Raw genomic sequence first — 20,671 nt, forward strand, 5'->3', positions numbered from 1 at the left:
CTGGGTAAGTTATATTACTGTCAGTTTGTCAAAAACCTTTTATGAACAAATTGTTGTTTACAGAGAAAATAGTGTATTTCTGAATGGACTCCAGTCTTTTGAGAGCATAGCTTTTGGAGTGATCGAAATAGAAGTTATTGATTTCTGTAGAACTGGTGAAAAATAAACCCTGAGGGCTTCTTTTGTTATCTTTTCGGTAATGCTGATCTTTAACAGCTCAGAGGACTCCAACTGTGTCAAAGTACTCTTCTAATCAGGGTCAGCTTTTAACTTCTCAAGATGTAAAGCAGTAATTATTTAAAATTTCTGACTCTGTGAATTACACAATGACTAAAACAGCAATAAAGGGTTGGAAATGTTCTGGAAGCTAATGATAGTCCAAGTTAAGTTTAATAACTCTCAAAAATCTGATGATGTCACCTTCTCCTACAGTTTCTTCTCCATTACCAGCTCTACAAGGTTTGAATGAGGCTGTATTTTATGAGGTATTCCTTAAGAGTTCCCCTGAGCATTCTAGCAGGAGATTGTGGTGAACACTGACACTCAAATTCTGGGCACTCCACACCGAAGCTCTTATATTTTTTCTTAGCTGCCTCCAACAAGTAAGAAGCATTCAGCACTGAAATGCTGATGGCATATCAATTCCAAATGCTGAATCAGTGAATTAGATGTGTCTTAGAAAGGGCTGGACAGATGCAGACATTGTCTGTTAAATGAGGTTTCTGCAAGGAGCTGATCACTTTAGATTATCAACTGTCTTACTGTGTTTTTTGAAAGAGCTAAAGGCTTTATGAGCCCTAATTCTCTTTGAGATCAGACAATCATAGAATGGTTTGGATTGGAAGAAACCTTAAAGAACACCTAGTTCCAGCTCCCCTGCCATGGGCAGGGATGCCTCCCTCCAAACCACTTTGGTCAAAGCACCCTCCTCCAGCCAGGTCTTGAGTTATTGTAGCTGAATTCTGCCATCATTTCCCATCTGCTTAAATATTGTCATACTCTGATTGGATGCATTGGTACCCTGGTATTTTTTAACTCAGGATGCATTATGGCAAATAATATTCTGCTGTCACACTGCATTTCATTCATAGGTCTATAATGACAATTCCTTGGTGTGGTACTTATATTTCATAACACATTTTAAATAATTCTGCTCTCTTCATTCAAAATTTTTAGATCTTCACTAAAGAATTGCTTGTAAGTGTTGAAAACTGCAAAGTTGTACATTTTTATCAGCATTCCTTGTGGCTTAGTTGGTACAGAAGTAATGGTTTCAAATATAGCATTGAAAGAGTCAGATCAGGTGTGCAATCTGACTAATAAGATCTAGAGGATATTTCTGGTTTATTCATAACTTACTCAAGTGAAGAGACACATTACCCCTGTGCTACTGACAGTGGCAGGCTGTAGAACCACCCTGTTCTTTGAGATTCTTTTTAGTGCAGAACATCTCCTTTTACTGTCTCACTAATGATTATTCAACTAACTTACATAATATCTCCTATGTCAATCTACTTTAAGCAAAGAATCTTGTGATCCTGAGATGTTACTTACAAGGTTTTGTAATAACTTTTGTCTTCCTGTTCCTTCTGAAGGTGTTTCAGCAGCAAAGTTTCTGGTGTGATGATAACCCTGCGTCTGTCCTTGGTGCTAAGCTGATCAGCAGCTTTGGCATTAGGAGGAAATTCTTCTGCAGGGCACACAGGAAGGGGTAGTTGTTTGAGCTTTTTTCTTGCTTGTGATGCTTCTGAGAATTTTCATGGCTTTTGAAGTGCACAAGGTGATGGTGATGACTTCTGCCCCTCTACTGCTGTATTCTTCTGATGTGCTGTAGTCGTGGCCTTAGCCCTTACATTGATGAGACATTCTCAATCTTCACCTGAGGGTATATGAGGAACTGAAATTTCCAAGACCATGAGTACTGCCTGGTGCTAGGAGTATCACACCTTGGAAAACCCTAAAAGAAGACCTCTCATTTTGCCTTTGTTTGGTTGTCGTTCCTGGAGGTGATCAGACATGTCCCCTGGAGTCATGCCATTCTTAAGGATCCCCTCTCTGCCTTAGTTTGACTCTTAATTTAGATGCTGTGGGTTGGAGGCAATTTTCTCTAGAGCTTCTTCAGTCTGTGGAGCACAACATGAACTGTTGCAGGGCAAACTAGGTTATTTTCTATGGAGAGTTATTTTCTCTTCTGACCATCCAAGCAACCCTGTGAGACCTCTCAGGCATCTTGCAGCCTCTGAAGTTATGGAGTATGAATACTTCACTCCTCCTTTCTCTGACGCCCAGTGTTTAATAATTGACTTTGCAGCAGTGTTTTAATGGTGCTGGTTTCACCAGCAGAGCCAGAGAGCATTTGTTATTTCAGAAGTTAATTTTGTCTGGGAAACAAAAAATGTTTGTGGTAACTCAGTGACATTTACATAGATTTTTAGAATATGAAATAAAAATCGCTGTTTCCAATGGAAGCAGAGGACACAAACATAGAAATTAGATGAGTGATATGTGCCCTAGGAAAAGTATTGTTTTCAGCATGAGTGTGCTAGTACTTGTTTATCCTGTGTCTCAATCTCTATTAGCTTGCAGCATCACCATGTTTCAATTAGCAGCCTTTTCAATATGTCTTTTTTTCTGTTGGTGCATAATGCACCTGTATCTACTCAATAATAATTTATAGGAGAGGTGGAGAGGTGCATGTGTGTGAGGGGGTTTGTTTTGGTGTGGGTGGTTTTCTGGGGTTTGTTTTGCTCAACATTTTTTTGTGTTTGCTGGCAGGCCTGGGTACAATGGGGTTTTTTTGTTGGCTTGGGTTTTGTGGTTTTTTTGGGGGTGGCTTTTTGAGGGTTTGTTTGTTTGTTTGGGATTTTTGTTGTTGTTTTTTTTTGTTGGGTTCTTTAAATAAAGATTCTTTTCCTAGTTGGGTAGTTAGAGCTTTGCTGAGGAGGCAGCCTGGGGACCAAGTGCTTCCTCAATACAGGAACAGAGTACCCCACTTGCCAGTTTTTCCAAACTGTCACATCAGCAATAAAGGTACTTGCTAAATAAATATAAAAGGTAATAAAACACTTTTATTAGTAATGAGAAATTCTTTTCTTGGTAGAAACTGAGAAGAAAATGACTTGACTAAAATATTAATTAAATCAAGTGGTTTTTGACACATTTTTGAGACCTGAAGGTATATTATATATGATAAAACAGTGACATAATTAATTTTATGTATTACACCAGTAGTGCAGTGTTGCTTAGAAGAAATAAAACAATTCTCACTTTAATGCTTCTAATTTTAAGCTGGCCTGGCATTGCATGTTAAAAGCATTTTTTTTCTAACTTCTCAGTCTGCTCTCTCTTGTCAATGCCATCTGCTTGCTTGCTTCACCACCTCTTTAACAACCAGGTGATTTTTGCCATCTTCACCCTCCTCCTCAGTATGCCCAGCAGCCCCATTTGGGTTTATGGGGTTAGTGTGCTAAGCAATATTCATATATTTATGTAAACATGCTCCTGATTCTAAAGAACCTTTCTCCATTTCTAGCTCAATAGCTTCTAAATCTTCCTCTGTTGGGGCATACAGCTCTGAATTATTTTACTGGTGTGTAATCTCTTGTTATGCCAGCTGGTTTTGTTGATCTGTAATGTATTCATTTATCCAATAGGTTCTACTGTAGCAAAGCACTTAATTTTAAGATTGCAGGTAGACTTGGTGTGAAAAGAATGTAATTAGCTAAAAGCTAAGCACTTGCCTAAATGCTTTGCTGGATTTGAGGCTTAGGAAAGAGATGAAAAGATTGGTCTAATTATGTTGAATTTGTTTTAGAGCTGCTTTATCCTAATAGCCTTATCACCAGACCACTTCTGATTATGGATTTTCGGTGGAGAAGATTTTTCACGTCTTGTCAGGCTTTTCATAAAATCTCTCTCTGTTTTTTTTGAACTGTAATCTTCAGTTCCAAATGTATTACTGCCTCTTAGGAAAGTGACTTAGGGAAGCCATGTCTTAAAAAATTAGATGTTGAAGGCAATGAAAAACTCATGTCACCAGTTCATTTGATTTTCACATATGAGATGTGCAAAATATTTATTCTTTAGGCTACTGCAAGATCAGACTGCCGAAGCCTAAAGCATAAAGGTGTCAGTAAGGCCAGATTGACCAAAATAAGAGAGGGAAATCAAACAAATTACATGAGTTAAATTCTGCTCTGCTATTAATTTGGGCTGAGCAATTATTAGAACTATTGGGAAAAAAAGAAGGATGTCAACCACTGAAAATAAAAAGTGAATAATTTTCTAGCTCTTGCCTGCTAGTGTTTGCCTTCTTCCATTCCTAAAATCTGTGTGTAGTTGCTCTCATAGATGTCGGGGGGATTTTTAGGATTTGGTTTAACTCATGGTCACTGAAAAACTACCCTAAATCTAAAGCTGCAAGAATTGCTGCTACTGCTTCCTGCAGACAGAGCTTAGCTGGACTGGGGTTTTGCTTCTCCCACTGCTGTGTGCCTGGGGCATGAGGCATTACTGAGACCAGAAAACCACATAGTAGCCCCAGGTGTTTTCAAAGAAAAGGACATTTGTTGAGCTGCCTTTGAACATCCTTCCTCTTCTGCAGTGTTTAGCTTGGATGCCTTGTCATTTCTGAAGGCGTAGCAAGCTCATCATGGAATTCCCACTGTGCAGTTTCCTGTGTGTTATTTTTCAGAGGCAGGGCTATGCTGTGGTTCTCTTTCCTCACTTGTTCCTGCTTACTCCTGTATGAATTTTTGGCATCTTTATCAAGGATGGCACTTGGGCAAATGCTTAATTTGATTGCACTGCCTAGACACAAAGATAGAAATGGGCTTAGACACTGTTGAAAAAGTGTGAGTTGAGGCAGATGTTTAGAGCTTTCAAAGATGCAAACCACATAAGTGCTTTCTCAGAAAGGTTATTCATCATTGTTTTTTATAATATATATTATAACAGGGAGAAGGAGGAGAAAAGGACACAGCCACATAGTGATAGGTTTGTAACAGCTTCTCTGGGCAATAGGGGGTCCCAGGCTTTTGCCTTCCTTCTGTTTTTTAACAGGCTCAGGGCAGACAGTAGTGGGTACTGAGAAGCTCCCAGCTCTGTCCTGCCTTGTTGTGAGCTCTTGTCCAGTTTGTCTCTTTTTGCCTCAATGTCTGTTTAAAATAGAAAGGCTGGTGAGGTGAGGACTGGCTCTGGCTCTGTCTTTAACCCTTCCTGCCAAACCCAGGGGACTTCCCTCTGGCATCTCATAATGTATATGTAATACAGGTAATTGTTAAGAAATTTCTCTCTTGTCACTCAGTCATCTAGAATTTAGGATTCTCAGTGTACTGGGGACTGACTAGCCACTACACCATCAGTGTGACAAAGTCTGATAGGTCTGTAGACAGTTTCAGGTTCTCTGTGCAGATAACACTAGTATTTTCAGTGATGGCTCAGGTGCTGAGCTCAAGACTTGACCTTGTCCACCTTGTGGATACTGTTGAAAGGTCTCAGAAGTGTCTCAAGTGAAAAATTCAGACAGAAGCCTGCAGTTCCAGAAGAGCATTGGAAATGATGGCTTGATGTCTATACAGCTTTCATCACCATGGGTTGTCTTCTTCCTTTCTAATATGTGTCAGCACAGGGTTTGCGCTTGTTCTGGTAGTACAGGAGAATGCAAGTGGACTGAGAGATGTCAGTCTTAACTTGTAGGTGTTGTGAGCTATGTTCTCAGCTGTGAAGCTGCATGCATAATGCTTTCTGCCTGACATCAGTTTTCTTTTTGTCTTTTGCAGCACTTTTACAGGCAGTCATATCTGGTGATCTACTGAAGGTAGGTACACAGCACTGAGTGTCCACTTACTCAGTTTTTTGCTGGTCAGATATACTGTACATTTTATTACACCTCTGCTCAAATCATAAACAGGCTGCTGTGGGGACTTCTGGCAAGTGCCATTTTACAGCCTTTCCAGGAAACCCTGAACACTAGGGGAACACATCATTCGGGGAAGGTGTGAAATTTGTGTGAATAGGATCTGGTGTTAGCCAGAGCCTTTTTGCCCAGGATTCCGAGCCCACTGCACAGAGCAACTTGCCAGTCAGTAACAGGGAAATTACTGTATTGGCAGTGTTGAACAGCAGAGTAGTTCTGACACAGCCTTACACAGGAAAGCATATTTTCCACCACTGAGCTTGGTGGCTAAGCCCCCAAGTGCTAGCTCGCTCAAAGTCCACCTAGGCAAACACCAGACCAGGCAGAACAAATCTCAGCTGGTTGTTTTATCACCTGATGGATGTCTCAAAACATTAGGGCCTTGGTATAGTAAGTTTGGGAGGCAAAACTACTCATGCAAAATTTTTTGTGCCAAAAACTGCAGTCCTATATAGGACAGCTATTCAGGCTGCCTGTCTCAGTAGCCAAGTCAGGATCTGTAAACATGCTCTTGAATTTGGATGAGGACTGTGATTAATGATTGCAATTTCATCTGTGAGAAGCCAGCTTGGAGCCATTTGTAAAAATGACAGTGCTGTTAGGCCAACTTTTTGCCTGGAGGTATTTTGCCTCCCTTCTATACCACTGCCTCAGCTCTTGTGGCTGCAGCATCTAGGGAGCAGTCCTTCAAGCAGTCATAAAAATATTGTCTCCTTTACACTTCTTGACAATGTTTTGCCTGAGTTGGCTTTGATGGGGAAACTCCTCGTCCTTCTTCAGTGTACTGCATCATGAATGAGTCTTTGCTGTAGCAATTCTCTCGTTTTCTGCCCTGATCTGCACTGCAAATCCCACCCCCCTCCCCCAAAGTTTGCAGCATTTCTGAGACCTGCCTGGTTGCTGTTTCCCTCTTATTCTTACCCCATGTATTGCTACCTCCTCAGCCAGCCCTGAACAGGGGGCACTGTGACAAGGGAGGTCCATGAGAGTCACCTCATCTCCTTCTGGAATTTTGAGTTGGAGTTTTCTGATTTAGTCAGAAAATATCAGACTCCTGTGCTGAGGAAAAATTTGAGTCTTCAGCAGAGAAGCCAGAACTTTTTATCAAGTACATGTATTTTAATATATCCCAACAGCATTGCCAGATGTGGTTTGCAAGCATTCCTAGTGAGCAATAAATCATCACCAGTAGAGTAGCAATGTCTCATTGTTTAGGAAATACAGACTGTTCTCCTTAACCCATATAATTGTCAATACTTCTGGTTTCAGATGTTTTATATCATAGACTAAAAGCTGGCTTTAAATTAGTGTTTTATTTTATTTTATTCTATTTGGAACTGACTTACCATGAGAACCAGCAAAGAATTTACTGACATATTTGGTTTTCTGCTCCTCCCTTCTTATCCTTCTGTATGGTTTTTTCTCTCTCTTTTTTTTTTTAAATTTTTTTTTCTTCCAGTTCATAGAATGTTGTAAAAAAGGAGCCAATTTGTTAATCCAAGGACCTGATCACTGCTCCTTATTGCACCACGCTGCCAAGACTGGGAATGGTGAGATTGTGAAATACATCCTGGAGCATGGTGAGTCCCAGGGGGCAGACCCACAGAGAGCTGTACCTCAGCCAAGTGTTGCTCAGGCAAAACCACACCAGACTGCTGCAGGTGGCCTCACTCATCTGTGCTGTCCCTCAGTGCAATGTCCACCTGCAGCATGTGTGAGCAGGAGGCTGGGAATGGGCTAGCAATGAGAGTGATGGCTCCAGGCAAAGTGTGAAAAGAAGAATTAGAATGGCTTTTGAGGAGGGTGGTGTTTTCATGTTTGCATCAGCTGGGGGGCCGTGAAGAGGCAGTGTGAAGCTTTAGTTAAAATCTCTGGCACAGGGATCCTCTGAATTGTTTTTCAATTAGAGCATATATTGTAGAAAGCATCTACTCTCTATTAAAACATTTACAGTGACAAAGAGCCCATAGAACCATTTTTATTATTTCAGCATTTAGTAACACACTGGTAAGGAATCTGCTTCCTTATATCTAGACAGATTCATCTAGCTTCCATTCCAGCCTTAGAATATTATGTCTGTTAGATTCAAGACCACCCAACAGCAAAAACTTATGATCTCCATTTTGTATTTATGGACTGTGATCATTGCCCTTTTTTCTTTTTTACTCTTCTTATCTTTGTCAGTAGATTACAGGCTATGCAGCAATTTTTTTTTGTGTCTGAGGCAGTCACATTTAGGAGCTTCTGCCTGTTGAACCACTGTAACCTTGTTCCTTCACTGCTGGAGAGTGGCACAGTAAAATAGTGACTGCTCTGCTCATAGAGCTGAAGTCACAGTTGTCAGCCTCCTTCCCTGTAGGAAAAGTTTTCTAGTCTTAATTCTTCTCTGACCCCACTTCAAAATATCAATGGCTATTTTAGCTTCTGAATGTCAAAATCAGCTACATTATTTCAGCAGCAGTGCTAGTGTGGACACAGAGACTGTCCCTGGTAATTAGAAGAAGGGTTAGCTATTGTTCCAAGGTATTGCACAAATTGTACAGAGAGAAGAAAAAAGCATAACTCCTAAGAAAGGAGGAAGCAACAAAGCATCTCCTCAATCTTGACCCCTAAGCTAGGTATTAACATAGAGCTGTCAGGTGTTCTGTAGGTCTGAGTTCCTGTGTTAGCAGCAATCTGTGGCTTAGTTCATTTGCTCTGGAATGACAGAGGCATTTTTGGTGGCAGATGGAAGTGAGGAGGGCATCCTTAATAGCAACAGGCTTCTAGCATGACTAACTCAGTCAAGACAGTCATTGGACCCCAGAAAGTGATTCAGGCAACAGTTACCTGTTCACTTTATTCATTTAGATAAACAAACATGTCTAATATTATTTGCCCTTAGATATCCAGGACACTTGCTTGGGTCTACAAGATAACACACAAGGCCCAGAGGAGACCTGACCTGCACTGACAGCCAAAGCCCAAGCAAGCATCTCTGTCATTCCAAGTGCATCCCAGGGCTTGCCCATAGGTATATCAAACAGCACAAAAAATCTGTATATGGACAACTGAATCATGCCCCAAAAATCTGACTGAGAGGGGCTGAATTGTTCTTTTACTCCTTCATGTATAGATACCTACACATGGATAGGGCAGTACAATTGGCCTTATATCCAAATAATGACTGGTTTTCTCACCAGTTCTAGCAAACCTTACCAGTGCTAACTCTACCTTCTCTTTACCTGCTCTGGATTGTTGCATTAGTCACAGTACACACATGTACCACTGAATTCTGTGGACAGGCATAATTTTGCTTTATTTTCTTACTGCCCCTGGTCTCTTCTCACACTGCACATGACCTGTGCCAATTCATCAATGTGTCTCTAGGATTTTTATGAGACACACAAACTTTAACTTAGTGACAGTCTGACCCAGTTATTTTGATGAATATTTAAAGTGAGATAATTTAAACTGATAAGAATGTAAGCCGGGAATCCATGGGACTTTTTGAAGTAAATAGAGAAATGTGAGGGATTACAGACTGTTAGACAAAGACAAATCAGAAGACTGAGCAAATGTCAGCTCAGTTTCTCTCTCCTTTCTTTATCCCCAAAGATGGCAGGAAGCTTTTGCAGCTTTCCAGACATATGTCCTCTGGGCTTTTCCAAATGCATTGTTTGTTTAACACTCTCTGGGGATCAGGGAGTGCATGGGACAATGCACAATCTAATAGAGGCCTCCTCTCTTCTCCCACCAAGCAATTAATGAAACTCATTTCTACTCTGGGCACTTCTCAGCCACAAGTGAGCTCTCTTGCTGAATCATCATCATCGTAATGCCCTTGTTTTTCTTTGCATTCTCTGGCATTTGGCATCTTCTCAGCATTAATTACTATACATAACCTGATCCAATGCTACTAATATCTAAGGGTTTCCCTGCATGGAGCTTCTTGGTTCTGCCAATATCCACCCATAAAAATTTCATAAAAATGAGTCTTTCTTCTGTTCTGGCAATTACCTCTGCCCAGTCACACTTCCTCTGGAGTTTGTCTGCTTCCCAATACATAGCTGAGGATGGTGAATGGTAATAGGAGTTCCACTATAAAACACCCTCAAGCACACAGCAAAGAAAATCTATTATTAACCACACAGGGAAAAATCTTCTGAATATCTCTAAAAAACAACAGCAACAAAAGAAGACAAAACCCACTGCACCAGGAACTTTAACTTTCTAGTTTGAAAGACAGTGGGATGACTCCAATGCAGTACAGGAGTGGCACACATAGAACTTGAACTACAAAGGAAGGAAAAGGTGTATTGGTGCTAAAGCTCTCCTTTGTGGAGATGGCCTATTCTGCAAACATGCAGAGCACATTTATATGAAAGAGTATTCTGTGATCATGATGAGAATGATTTCAAATGTTAAGGGGAGGGAAATAACCTATTTTAAATTAGAAATAGCAGGGATGAGTCACACAGGGGGACTGCTGTGCAGTGCTGCCAGATAATTCACAGTGGCCCAGCACAAGGCTGGAATAGCAGCTGAAGCACCAATGTAGTAGGTGTCAGGACAACAGCTGCTTGCTGCTGCAGGAAGAGCTGTGCTGGCTGTTGCTCCAATAAAACAGTTTGTCTCTACCTCCTGTGCAGGAAGGGCAGATACATAGAGACACAGACCTATCACTCATTCAAGATTGCCCACCTAAATCAGGAATCTTTCACTTTTAGTAGAAGGGTCAGCTTTAAAAACTTGTCTGTAGCTGAGGTAAGAAATGCTTAGCTAGAAACTGAGGGCCAAACTCAACAGGTATCACAACCACAGCTTTTTAATGCTGCAGTCAGCAACTGCATTGCATCCTAATGCAAGTACATTAGAGAAGAATTAACTGTCTACTTGCTTAACACCAGCAGAATTAAGGAAGGCTTAAGAACCTCTGTTAGAAAAGGGGCCTCCTAAATAATCTTCATTTGGTATCAAACTTGGATTGGAGTCTCTATCTGGCAGCTGTGAAAAATTTGTAATTTATAAACATTATACAAATAATTCCATTTGCCTTGTCTTTGTCTTCTGTAGACATTCAAGAGACAAGCAAGAATTGCAAAGTCCATCTATGGTATTTTGATTTTAAACAGAAGAGAGGACAGATGTTTACAGTTGCCTTAGGAGGTTGTGGTGGGAAGTTCTACTGCAACAGACAGTATATAGGGCATCCCATCCTTAACATTTCTGTGTCCTCAAACCTCAGCATCCTTGCTTCACTAGAAAGCATCCCCTGATTAAAAAAAGATAATGCTTTTATAAATCTTAGCACTGCAATGTCCAGAGCTAAGAGCCATCAGTGAATCTGGATTTGCATTCTGACCAGATTCAGAAGTTCCTTGGAAGGCTTTGGGAAAGCAACTTTTGCTGTGACAGAGATGTGTGTCAGGGACAAATTTAGAACAGTCATCAGAAAGCAGCACTGAACGAGAGTGAGATTGCATGACTCCTGTTAATATGCCTGGATTTGCAGAATTTTTTAGGATAGTGGTCATTTGTAAGGGGCCTGACTAGCAAACAATTTAGTTTTTCTGGAAGGCACAAGGTATAACATTGCCTATTTTAATTTCAAGCATACCAAATTTTAGGGTACGTGGCTGACAGACATGTAGGAAGGAATGCTCCCATAACCTGTCTAGCCTCTTTATTACAGTGGAAATTCTGAGCTAAAAGACACTAACAGAAAAGACCACTGTTCATTTTCCCATCAGGTTAAAAAAAAAAAAATAGAGTGTGGTGTTGGGGAAAGACTAGAAATAGTTGAGTTTCCAGTTTACTGTTATTTTAAAAATACTCCTACTTTGAAGGTAAGGATCCACATCCAGTTTTGTCCCTAAGATAATAATCTCAATCAGATTAATAAGCAAAGAGGGTTTTCACAGATAAACAGAAATTCTGATGATGTCTGACATTACTGCTTAGAGTAAATACCCTTCTTCCCTGGTTCTATGAAGGACTGACAGGACATGCGACTGGCAGGGGTTAATATCTGCGGGTCTCCTGTGGGTAGCTGTAACCACATCCATTGGAGAGGGCTAAGCTGTGGGCTCAGTGGCCTTTCAAGAATGTGTGGAACTGTATATTTTGGAAATGCCTCTGAAATATGGTCACTTAAAGTGTTGGAGATTTTTTATTGTAGTGAGCTCAGTGAAGGAGCAGCTGCTTTTCAGTCCCCTTGCTTTCCCTCCTCCCATACCCAGCCCAGGCTGCTTTGCCTTCTGAGAAACTGGAGAAGGGCTTTGGTGGAGTGAAAGAGGGCAAAAGGAGAGAAGGAAAAAAGTTAATAATTCTACGCAGACAGTCTATGGGCGATGTTGAGGAAAGAGAGTGATCTCAGCTGGGCTTCCCCTCAGTGTGTCATGCTTTTCAGCTCCTTTCAAGTTAATATGTCCCCCCACCCGTCCCCCATCCCCATCCTGCCATTCTTCACCCCCCAGTCTCTTTTTCCCTTTCTCTCTCTATTTTTTTCCTCCCTCCACCTCTCCACACATTTCTGTCTTTTGTTTTTATTTCCCCCCTGCTGTTTTCCTTGATAGAAATCTCACTCATGCATTTCCCTTCCGGATTTCTATTGGGTTATTTTGTCCTCTTTCTCTTCGTGCCTTGGTCCCCTTTTCTTTCTGTGCCTCTTGTCCCAGAGTGAAACAGCCGCCTCCCTGCTGGGTCAGGATGACAGTGCCTTAGCTTTCCCAGTGCCAGCCCTTCCCACATCTGTGCAGCTTTTGTCCCTGGGCAGAGGGGGATTTGGAATGGTCGGTTGGCAGCGCCAGGGAGACTGATATAAAAATGAGGTCCAAAAAAGAGGGGAAAGGGAATTAGGAGGAGGGCGTGAGATGGTTTAAGAGAAGCGCAAGTGAAAATAAAATAAAGAAGTAAAGGGCACCGCTCAGGCTGTGAGTTGGGACATTCCAGCTTCAGAGACAGGCCAGAGAGAATGAAATTAAAGAATCCTGGTACCGGGTCATGCAGCTAATTATTAACCCCAGTATCTGGCCCTTACCTACGACTCGGATGGAGTCAGGGCTCTCCCATGAAATGCTGAATTTGGGACAGTATCCAGGAGAGCACCCTGTGCATTTAGGGGAGCTGCACTTGTCATCTCCTCAGGTCTGTACTCACAGACTCAGCATTGAACTCCTTTGTCCTGGCCCTGCTATTGCTTCCTGCTTCACACCAGTTTTCCTTTACCCTGGCTTCTCTCCAGACCCATTCTGCCCCAGCTTTCTTCTCCCACTCAAGTCATATTCTTCTGAATACTCTCTATTTTACTACTTTTACTTAGCTTTTAACAGCTTCTTCTGCTTACCTGAGCAAGTACCTCTATGTCCCATAAAGCCAGACATGTCACCCTGTTCCACCTTGGCAATAAAAACTTCGTTGCTCTAGCCATGAGCAGAAATAATAGGTAGCAGTGTCTTCTCTAGTACATTGCAAGCCATTCCTGCTTACCACTCACTGAGATGTGGCATTGCTGGAAGCTGTGGGGAATTATCTTTATTTTTGAGAGCACATATTTTTCTCACAGGAAATGGAAAGGACTCCTTTTCTTCATGTGTATTTTTTTAATTGTCTTTTTAGTTTCTCAGGCATTATCTTTTTTCCTCTCAACAAGAGGCTCTGCTTATCCCCCTTTATCCTTCTTTGTGGTCCTGGGAGCTCAGGGGTAGTGACTAATTCTTCTTTTTGATAGTCAGGAGTGAACACACAACTGCCAAGTGCGGAGATGAGGATGTGTGGTGGTAGAGTCAGGCTGCATTAAATAATTGACAGTAGCTACTGAGTTTGGAGAACTGTCATGGCAAGTATGCAGTGGTACACAATGCCCTGTGCACTGAGGACTAAGCACCACCCTTTCTCATGATGGCAGAAGATGAAATGAAGGAGCTGCCTGCAGCTCAGGGACCCCAGTGATACTCCATGTATATATTGTGAAAGCAGTGAGGGAAAGGCAGGCTGCTCTGATCCATTTTGACACACGCTCAGAGTAAAAGGAGTGTAGAGGGGTTGTGCATAAGCCTTTGTAAGCAAGTAGTGTGAAGTTCCTCAGTTTCAGGTGAGATTTGCTGTAAGCTCTTGAGGACTCTTGAATTTCAGTCAGTGTGCTGGAGAGAAATACTCATGCACAGAGAGGAAAAGTCTTGTAAAGTTTTCCTGTTCCCCTTGCTAACTGCCCTATACCATCTAACACTAGACTCCAGAGCAGCAGAGAGAAGAATACTATGACAGACTGCAAAAGAAAAGTGTATTTTTTTTCAAGTGATATCCAGATCCTAGCCTTTCCATATCACTATAATCCAGCGATGGAATTTGCCTCTATAAATATCTGCCTGTAGTGAATATCAAGGACAAAAGGACATTAACAGAAATGTATTATTTTTTTCCCACGTAACAAAAATCTTTTCTGTTTTTCTTACTCTTACTTTCCTGATCATTGCTAACCAGTAGAGTACAGGATTTGCATATCAATATAAAGACTGCTGGGAATATTCCACCCTGATCTACATTTTGTATAACACTATTAAATGGAGCAGCACAGGGATGCCATTCAGGGTGAAATTTGGCTAATTTCAACTTTTTAATGACATTTTCCCTCTAATACCAACAATAGATTTTAACTTGCAATATATCAGGGTTTCCAGTACATCAGCATTTTCAATGTACTGTACTTATACGAACCACTTAATTGAGCAAGGTGAAGAGTGAGAAAATAAACTCCATGAATATTCATTCCCAGTATAATTTAGAGGCTGCTACTCCCTGTTCCTGACATTCCAGCAGTGACTGTGCATCCAGAATTTTATTAGTGCAAGGGCTTACATGAGCAAATATGACATTACAAATATATAATACATGTATTTTTGCAGGTTGTGCTTTCACTCGGCTTCTTTTATATATTTCTACTGAGAATCTTCTCCTGGTGGACATATTATTTTAGTCCTGCAGACAAATGGTTTATGACATACCTGACTATCTTTTGCAGGTCCATCTGAATTACTGGACATGACAGACAGTGAAACGTAAGTACAACCTACTCTGTCCTTCGTGTGATGTGTGTTAAACTAGCAGACTCTTGGTTTTCAATGCTAACTGTTAAAAAGGAAAAAGCTTGGAAAATGGCACAACTCTTCAAAACCAAACAAGCAAACTGAAGGCCCCCTAAAAACCACACATCAGCCATGTCATATGTGGCTTTCTTGCCTAAAACAAACATTCATTGGATTTGCAGAGTACTTTCTCCCTATTGCTTCCCATGCTGCCTTAATCTTTCTAGAGGAATAGAAGCCCTGCCTTGTGTTTTGATGTTTCTGGCCTCCAGCTACTAAGGGACCAACCTGAAGAGTAAATTCCAAAAGTCAGGAAATTACTTTGCTTGCTCTACAGTTTTTTTTTTCAGTCCCTTCTTGATTCATTGAGGGTGCTCTGCCTTAGCTCTCCTAAGCAGCCAGGACTTGTGCAGTTGAAGGTTTCCATCAAGCAGTTAAAACATCAATCAGCTCCCTTCTTATAAAAAAAAAAAAACCCAACCCCAAAAAATTACTTTCCAATTCCCAATTTTTTTACACCTTGTATAATCAAAGTTTCACAAAAGTATGTAAGGAAAGCATGAATAATCCTGGAAAATATGTGCAATATATGAAATAAAAACAGTCTTTTTCCTAGGGATCAAGCCTACCATTTCTCATCCCACAGTGCCCTCCTCTGCTAACAGACAACACCTTTCGCACAAGGTGCATGAGTGAAGTCCAGAGCTGACAGGAACTGGATGGACTGGTTCTTTTCATGCAGGGGTGTAGCACAGCCACATCAAGTGCCAGTGAGCACAGCTTTGAGGGCTTCCCTTTACAGAGGTTCTTCCACCTCTAACCCTTGGAAAGGGAAGGTTCAAGCTGTAACTGGTAGTATGAATTTGTTTTTTGGTCCTCAGGGGGAAATAGGAGGGTATCCTATTCTGATACTAGCTCTGATGCAGCATGGGCATATTGATTACAAGGTTGCCTCTTAATATTTCAGCATCCCCTGTCATAGATGGGGGTTGAGATTCCTTTATGCACTCTGTGTAGGTAGGTGCAATATTTGTCCTGCTATGTGTATGTCTTGTAATTTATTATTTCACAGGTTATGTAATGGCCCTACTTGTTGGATACTGGCATTAACGACTCCTTTTCAACCCACTCAAAGCATATTTTCCTCTCTTCCTAGGCAAATCTAGATAGATTTCTTTACTTTCAGTCAAGAGTAAGTCAGTTTCAGTCAGTTTTAGAATCCTGTCAGACTGAGCTCCAGTCTGAGTGAGAAGCTTTGCAACAGATATGCTCCCACCACACCATCTTCTTTTCTGAAAAGCATGTATTACATCTCCCACAGTAGCTCAGCCGTCCAGTGGTGGAAGAACATGAGAGTTCTTGCTCTCATACATCTAAGAGAGCAGGGTATCAGAACCGGGGCAGCAAGTGCACCAGTCATAGCTTTGATGGGTAGGATTTTTCTAGGATGGCTCCAAGAATGAGGTTGAGGAAAGAAATTGCAAGAAGAAACAAACCCTGTTGCTGTTTTGCCTGCTGTGAAATAAGAAGGTGGCAGGCTTGCCTTTGCAGCATTTAACAGAGCTGGTGGTTGGATGGCAATGTGACATTCAGTTCTCTGAATATATAAAATCTGTCAATGTTTCTTTCCCATCCCTCAGAATGGTTCTTTGTCTGCTATTTGTGCACTGCAGGCTTTCCTACTGAGTCAAAGGATGCTAAGGGAGAGCGTGCACAAGTCTACCTCTGCCAGCAAGAGGGAACCTCTCAGAAATGCCGCATTCTTCTGTGTCTGCTCTGCCCCTCGTGCTTAGTGAATGTGCATTGCTGTGCTGTGTCTCACGGCTGCTTTCTGTGCTTTGGTCTAGGGGTGAGACAGCGCTACACAAGGCAGCCTGCCAGCGCCACCGCGCTGTCTGCCAGCTCCTGGTGGATGCAGGAGCCTCTCTGAGAAAGACAGACTCCAAGGTAAGGCAGCTCCATCAGCCCTCACCAACTCCTGTGCTGAGTGAGACCCTGCAGCATCCTCCCTGCTGCTGGCATGGCTGAGGCTTCCTTGTGTGTGCCGAGGCTCACGCAAGGAGACTCAGCCTTGTGTGTTGCTCCTTTGAAGCAAGCTATTTTTATAGAGAAAACTGTATTGATTTAAACAGACACAGGAGACTTCAGTTCAGTCCCCAGCATGGGTCATTGTCACCACAGTGAGAGCCTGGCCTCAAACTGTTTGGTGCAGTGGGTGCGAATGAGATATCTCCATGGCACAGCAGTATCCTCCTCCTGTGTGGTCAAAAGAGAGGCCTGTGGGCAAGGACCACCTGCAGGAGCCTTAGCTTCCGATTGCACAGCATCTGTGAGGCTTGGTTATTGTGGTGGCTTGCTTTGTGAGGATGGCTACCTATTTTCTTTTACCTTGGCTTGCCCTTATGCTCACTGATGTGACACTAACCCACAGCACTCTTTTTGTGTAAACTAGACTGAGAAAGTAATCTGGGAAAAATAAAATCCAAGGAATATTCTGTCATTACAATGATCTGATTGCTTAGGAACATGGTTCAGAAGCTGCCTCTCTGGAGTTTCTGAGCACAAACATCCTGTGGTCAGCAGCTGAGAGTGAGTTGGTTCTCTGGACTCCAGAGTCAGAAGCACCTTTGCTGCAGCCAGGCAATCAAAACCAATTTCTGCCTTCTTGGGCTCTATGAGGTTGCCTATAATGGGAAGAGAGGTCATCTATGATTCTATCATCTCTTGTTTAGATGGCAGAATTGTACATTGCAAAAAGCTTTCTGAAACAGATGCAATCCAGACAAGCAGCTTCTGACTTGTTAATCGTCTTCTGCCTAGAAACCGTCTGTTGTTCTAAATGTGTTAGCACAAGATGTTCTCTTCATGTTTCTCCTTACAGGGTAAGACCCCTCGGGACAGGGCTCAGCAAGCTGGTGATCCTGATCTGGCCTCCTACCTGGAGAGTCGACAAAACTATCAAATGGTTTCCCACGAGGACCTGGAGACAGCAGTCTGACGTCTGAAAATGTCCCAGAGGATCCCTGGAAATCTCAAGACTGCGCCTGAGGCACTCGGGCCTCGTGTGAGGAAGAAACTGATGGAACCCACGTGTCTCTCATTCTCGAGGAAAATACCTGAGGACATGCCACCAGTTTCTAAGGGCTACTGAGTCTTGCCGGGAATGGTTATGTTCCATAAATTAGCCCATGATGGATGAGGTGGGACACTCAAAGGTCTGTGGAATCCATAGGCCACGAAAATTTACCTTTATTGCTTCCAGCAAGTAGCATGAACTTCTCCCATGTTCATCTCTATAATTTATTAAAAAAAGAAAAAAAAAGGAAGGAGTAAAGAGGGTGCGGTGGAACAACATCCAAATGAACTGGTACATTAAGCCACCCAACCAGGCTGTCCTCCATCCTTACAGTTTCCTGCATTGCTTTTATTCTCCTGTTCCCCTCACTTCTCATCAGTTAAATATTACCTGTTATCTCTGTGTTGTCTTCACAAATGGTCAGGCAGTAGCAAAATGTTTGAGGAGCCCTGGATGCCCTTAAGAAATATCCAGTGTTTTTACCAGCTACATTCCCTCCCCTGCCATCCTCTCAGAAGCTGTGTTGTCAGCACTTAGCCCCCATGGAGTTTCCCTGCTTTTGGAGAGGATGCTGCTTATTGCCTTGTTTCACAGGGTTTGGGGCACAGTCATATTTACAGCAGTGACAAAACCACACCTCATTGTTGCTGGGCATGCAGTTATGGTATCCTCACTAAACAGGCATTTGTATGGAAAGGATCTCTATGGGATGTACCATGCTGAATGCCAGAGCAGAAAGTCATCGGGAAGGTTTCTCATATCACTTTTAGGCCTGTAATGGCTGACCCAGCTCTTCTCAGGTTTCAGGCCTGTGTAGAAGTTGATGGCTTCTTTAGTTCTTTACTTCTGAAAAGATGGGTTTTACACTGGGAAGGGATTTGTGCAAGACTGAGGGAATTCTGATGGACTCAGTGACAGACCCCCTTTACAGCACAGCCTGAGGGAGGAAGGAGACCTGGAACATCAGCAGCCAGCCTGGGCTCGCTGCTGCCAACAAACAAATGGGCACTGCCCTGGTCCCATTGGGAATGGGAAAACCTTCTTTGGCTGAACTTGTAAACTATCTGATTTTTCAAGGGAGCCAAGTTTTGGGGAGTCTGTCCCTGGAGAAAGACAAGCAGCAGCTCTTTGCCTTGTTACCCACAATAGGTTTGAAATGTAAAGCTTAGCTGCTGTAAAAGCCAGCTGTCTTCTGTACTCATCTGTTCTCTGTCTTATAACCATAAAAGAAGAGAAAGCAAACAAATACACAGGCATAAATAAAATGTTTCATCTTTGGGTTTCCAATTGCTACAGATATCTGTTGACAAAATAGCAGAGCTTCCACTTCTACGTTGTCAGAGCAGTGCCCATGAAGATGCTCATGGCTGACTTTTGGCATAACTCTTGCAATACATTTTTGAATTTTGCTTTGTTATCTGATTCAAAAGATCCACCAGTGTTTGTTTTCACATCCCTTGCTTGGGATAGGTCTCTAATAGATTGTGATCACTGGGGTTACTTACATTTGGAAACCATGAAAATAACTCAGGTCATTATCCAGATAAGTTTTTCTTCTTTGGTAGAAGTGGAGAAAATCAAATGAATACAATTTTTTTTTTTAAGCACGAGTGATTGTTGTGGTAGGGAGGGGGGAGCTGAACAATATATTTTAATTTTTTTTCCTCTTTTCAAAAGTTCATTTGATATGGGCAAAATATTTCTTTAGTATTTCTTCCTCTGGAAGGAAACTATATATATTTGTAATCTATAGATCAACGGCGACATGAAATGTATTTTGTCTTATTTTCTGTCTACCTTTCTCATTTAAAAAATAAAATATGAAAGCCAAATTACTTCCCTTGATAATTATCCAGGGGCTTGTGGATAAAATAAGTATGTGTATATATTAGAACAGAATTTGGCAACTGTTAAAATAAAAACTCAGAACATAGTTTTGGTGTATGTGATATTTCCAGAAGAAAAGATCTTCACGCTGTGGTTTCATGGTAGGCTTTGCATCATTTCCAAGCTGTGAGAAAAGACATTACAGTGATATTTCTATACATTTGACGAAAACAAGAATTATGTTATCATCACTTTAATCTTTTGGTTTGCTTTACTTGTCTGAGAAATGGAGAAAGTTTCAATAGCACAGGAGCTTGGTTATGTCCTGTGCTGAGGCCAAGCTGAGTATGGTCACTGAGCCTGGGAGAACTCCCTGATCCTTTAGTCCCATGAAGCAGGTGGAGCGGTAAAGGCTTGCTTTCATCACAGGTAGCCTCCAGAGGCCAGATGTGGATTGTGATAAGGGACCTGCTTCTGGTCCCTCTGTCCTCAGTTGTCTTCCCCTTGTCAGCTCATTGCTGGTGCCCAGGAGGTGCCTGCAGCTGTGGCTGGCTCTGGAGCAGCTTGTCAGGATGGGCAGATTTCCTGAGCAATTTTGTGCCATTTGGACTGCTCAGAGGAGCTCAGAGCACACGAGAGAGCGTGGCTTGCCTTTTTCACCGAAAGCTGCAGTACGGTGGTGTGATCAGAGTGAGCCTTTTGTGTCTCTGGAGAGCTGTGTGCTCAGCAGGAGACAGCTACTGTATGATAAAAACAGCCCCCAGCACTGGAGGTAGGGCAGGAATG

General features: G+C 42.1%; 1 protein-coding gene across 2 annotated transcripts in view; it reads left to right on the forward strand.

Moving 5' to 3' along the window:
- Window positions 1–19,978, forward strand: part of DGKI (diacylglycerol kinase iota) — a 103,419-nt gene extending 83,441 nt beyond the window's left edge. For both annotated transcript variants that reach the window (XM_050970079.1, XM_050970080.1), the window contains 5 exons: window positions 5,781–5,818; window positions 7,377–7,497; window positions 14,919–14,955; window positions 16,830–16,929; window positions 17,864–19,978. In XM_050970079.1, the coding sequence (XP_050826036.1) occupies window positions 5,781–5,818; window positions 7,377–7,497; window positions 14,919–14,955; window positions 16,830–16,929; window positions 17,864–17,980 (413 nt within the window). In that variant the 3' untranslated portion in view covers window positions 17,981–19,978. The remainder of the gene's footprint in view (window positions 1–5,780; window positions 5,819–7,376; window positions 7,498–14,918; window positions 14,956–16,829; window positions 16,930–17,863) is intronic.
- The last annotated feature ends 693 nt before the right edge of the window (window positions 19,979–20,671 follow it).

This window comes from Serinus canaria, chromosome 1A (assembly GCF_022539315.1).
Source record: "Serinus canaria isolate serCan28SL12 chromosome 1A, serCan2020, whole genome shotgun sequence".
Classification (NCBI taxonomy): Eukaryota; Metazoa; Chordata; class Aves; order Passeriformes; family Fringillidae; genus Serinus; species Serinus canaria.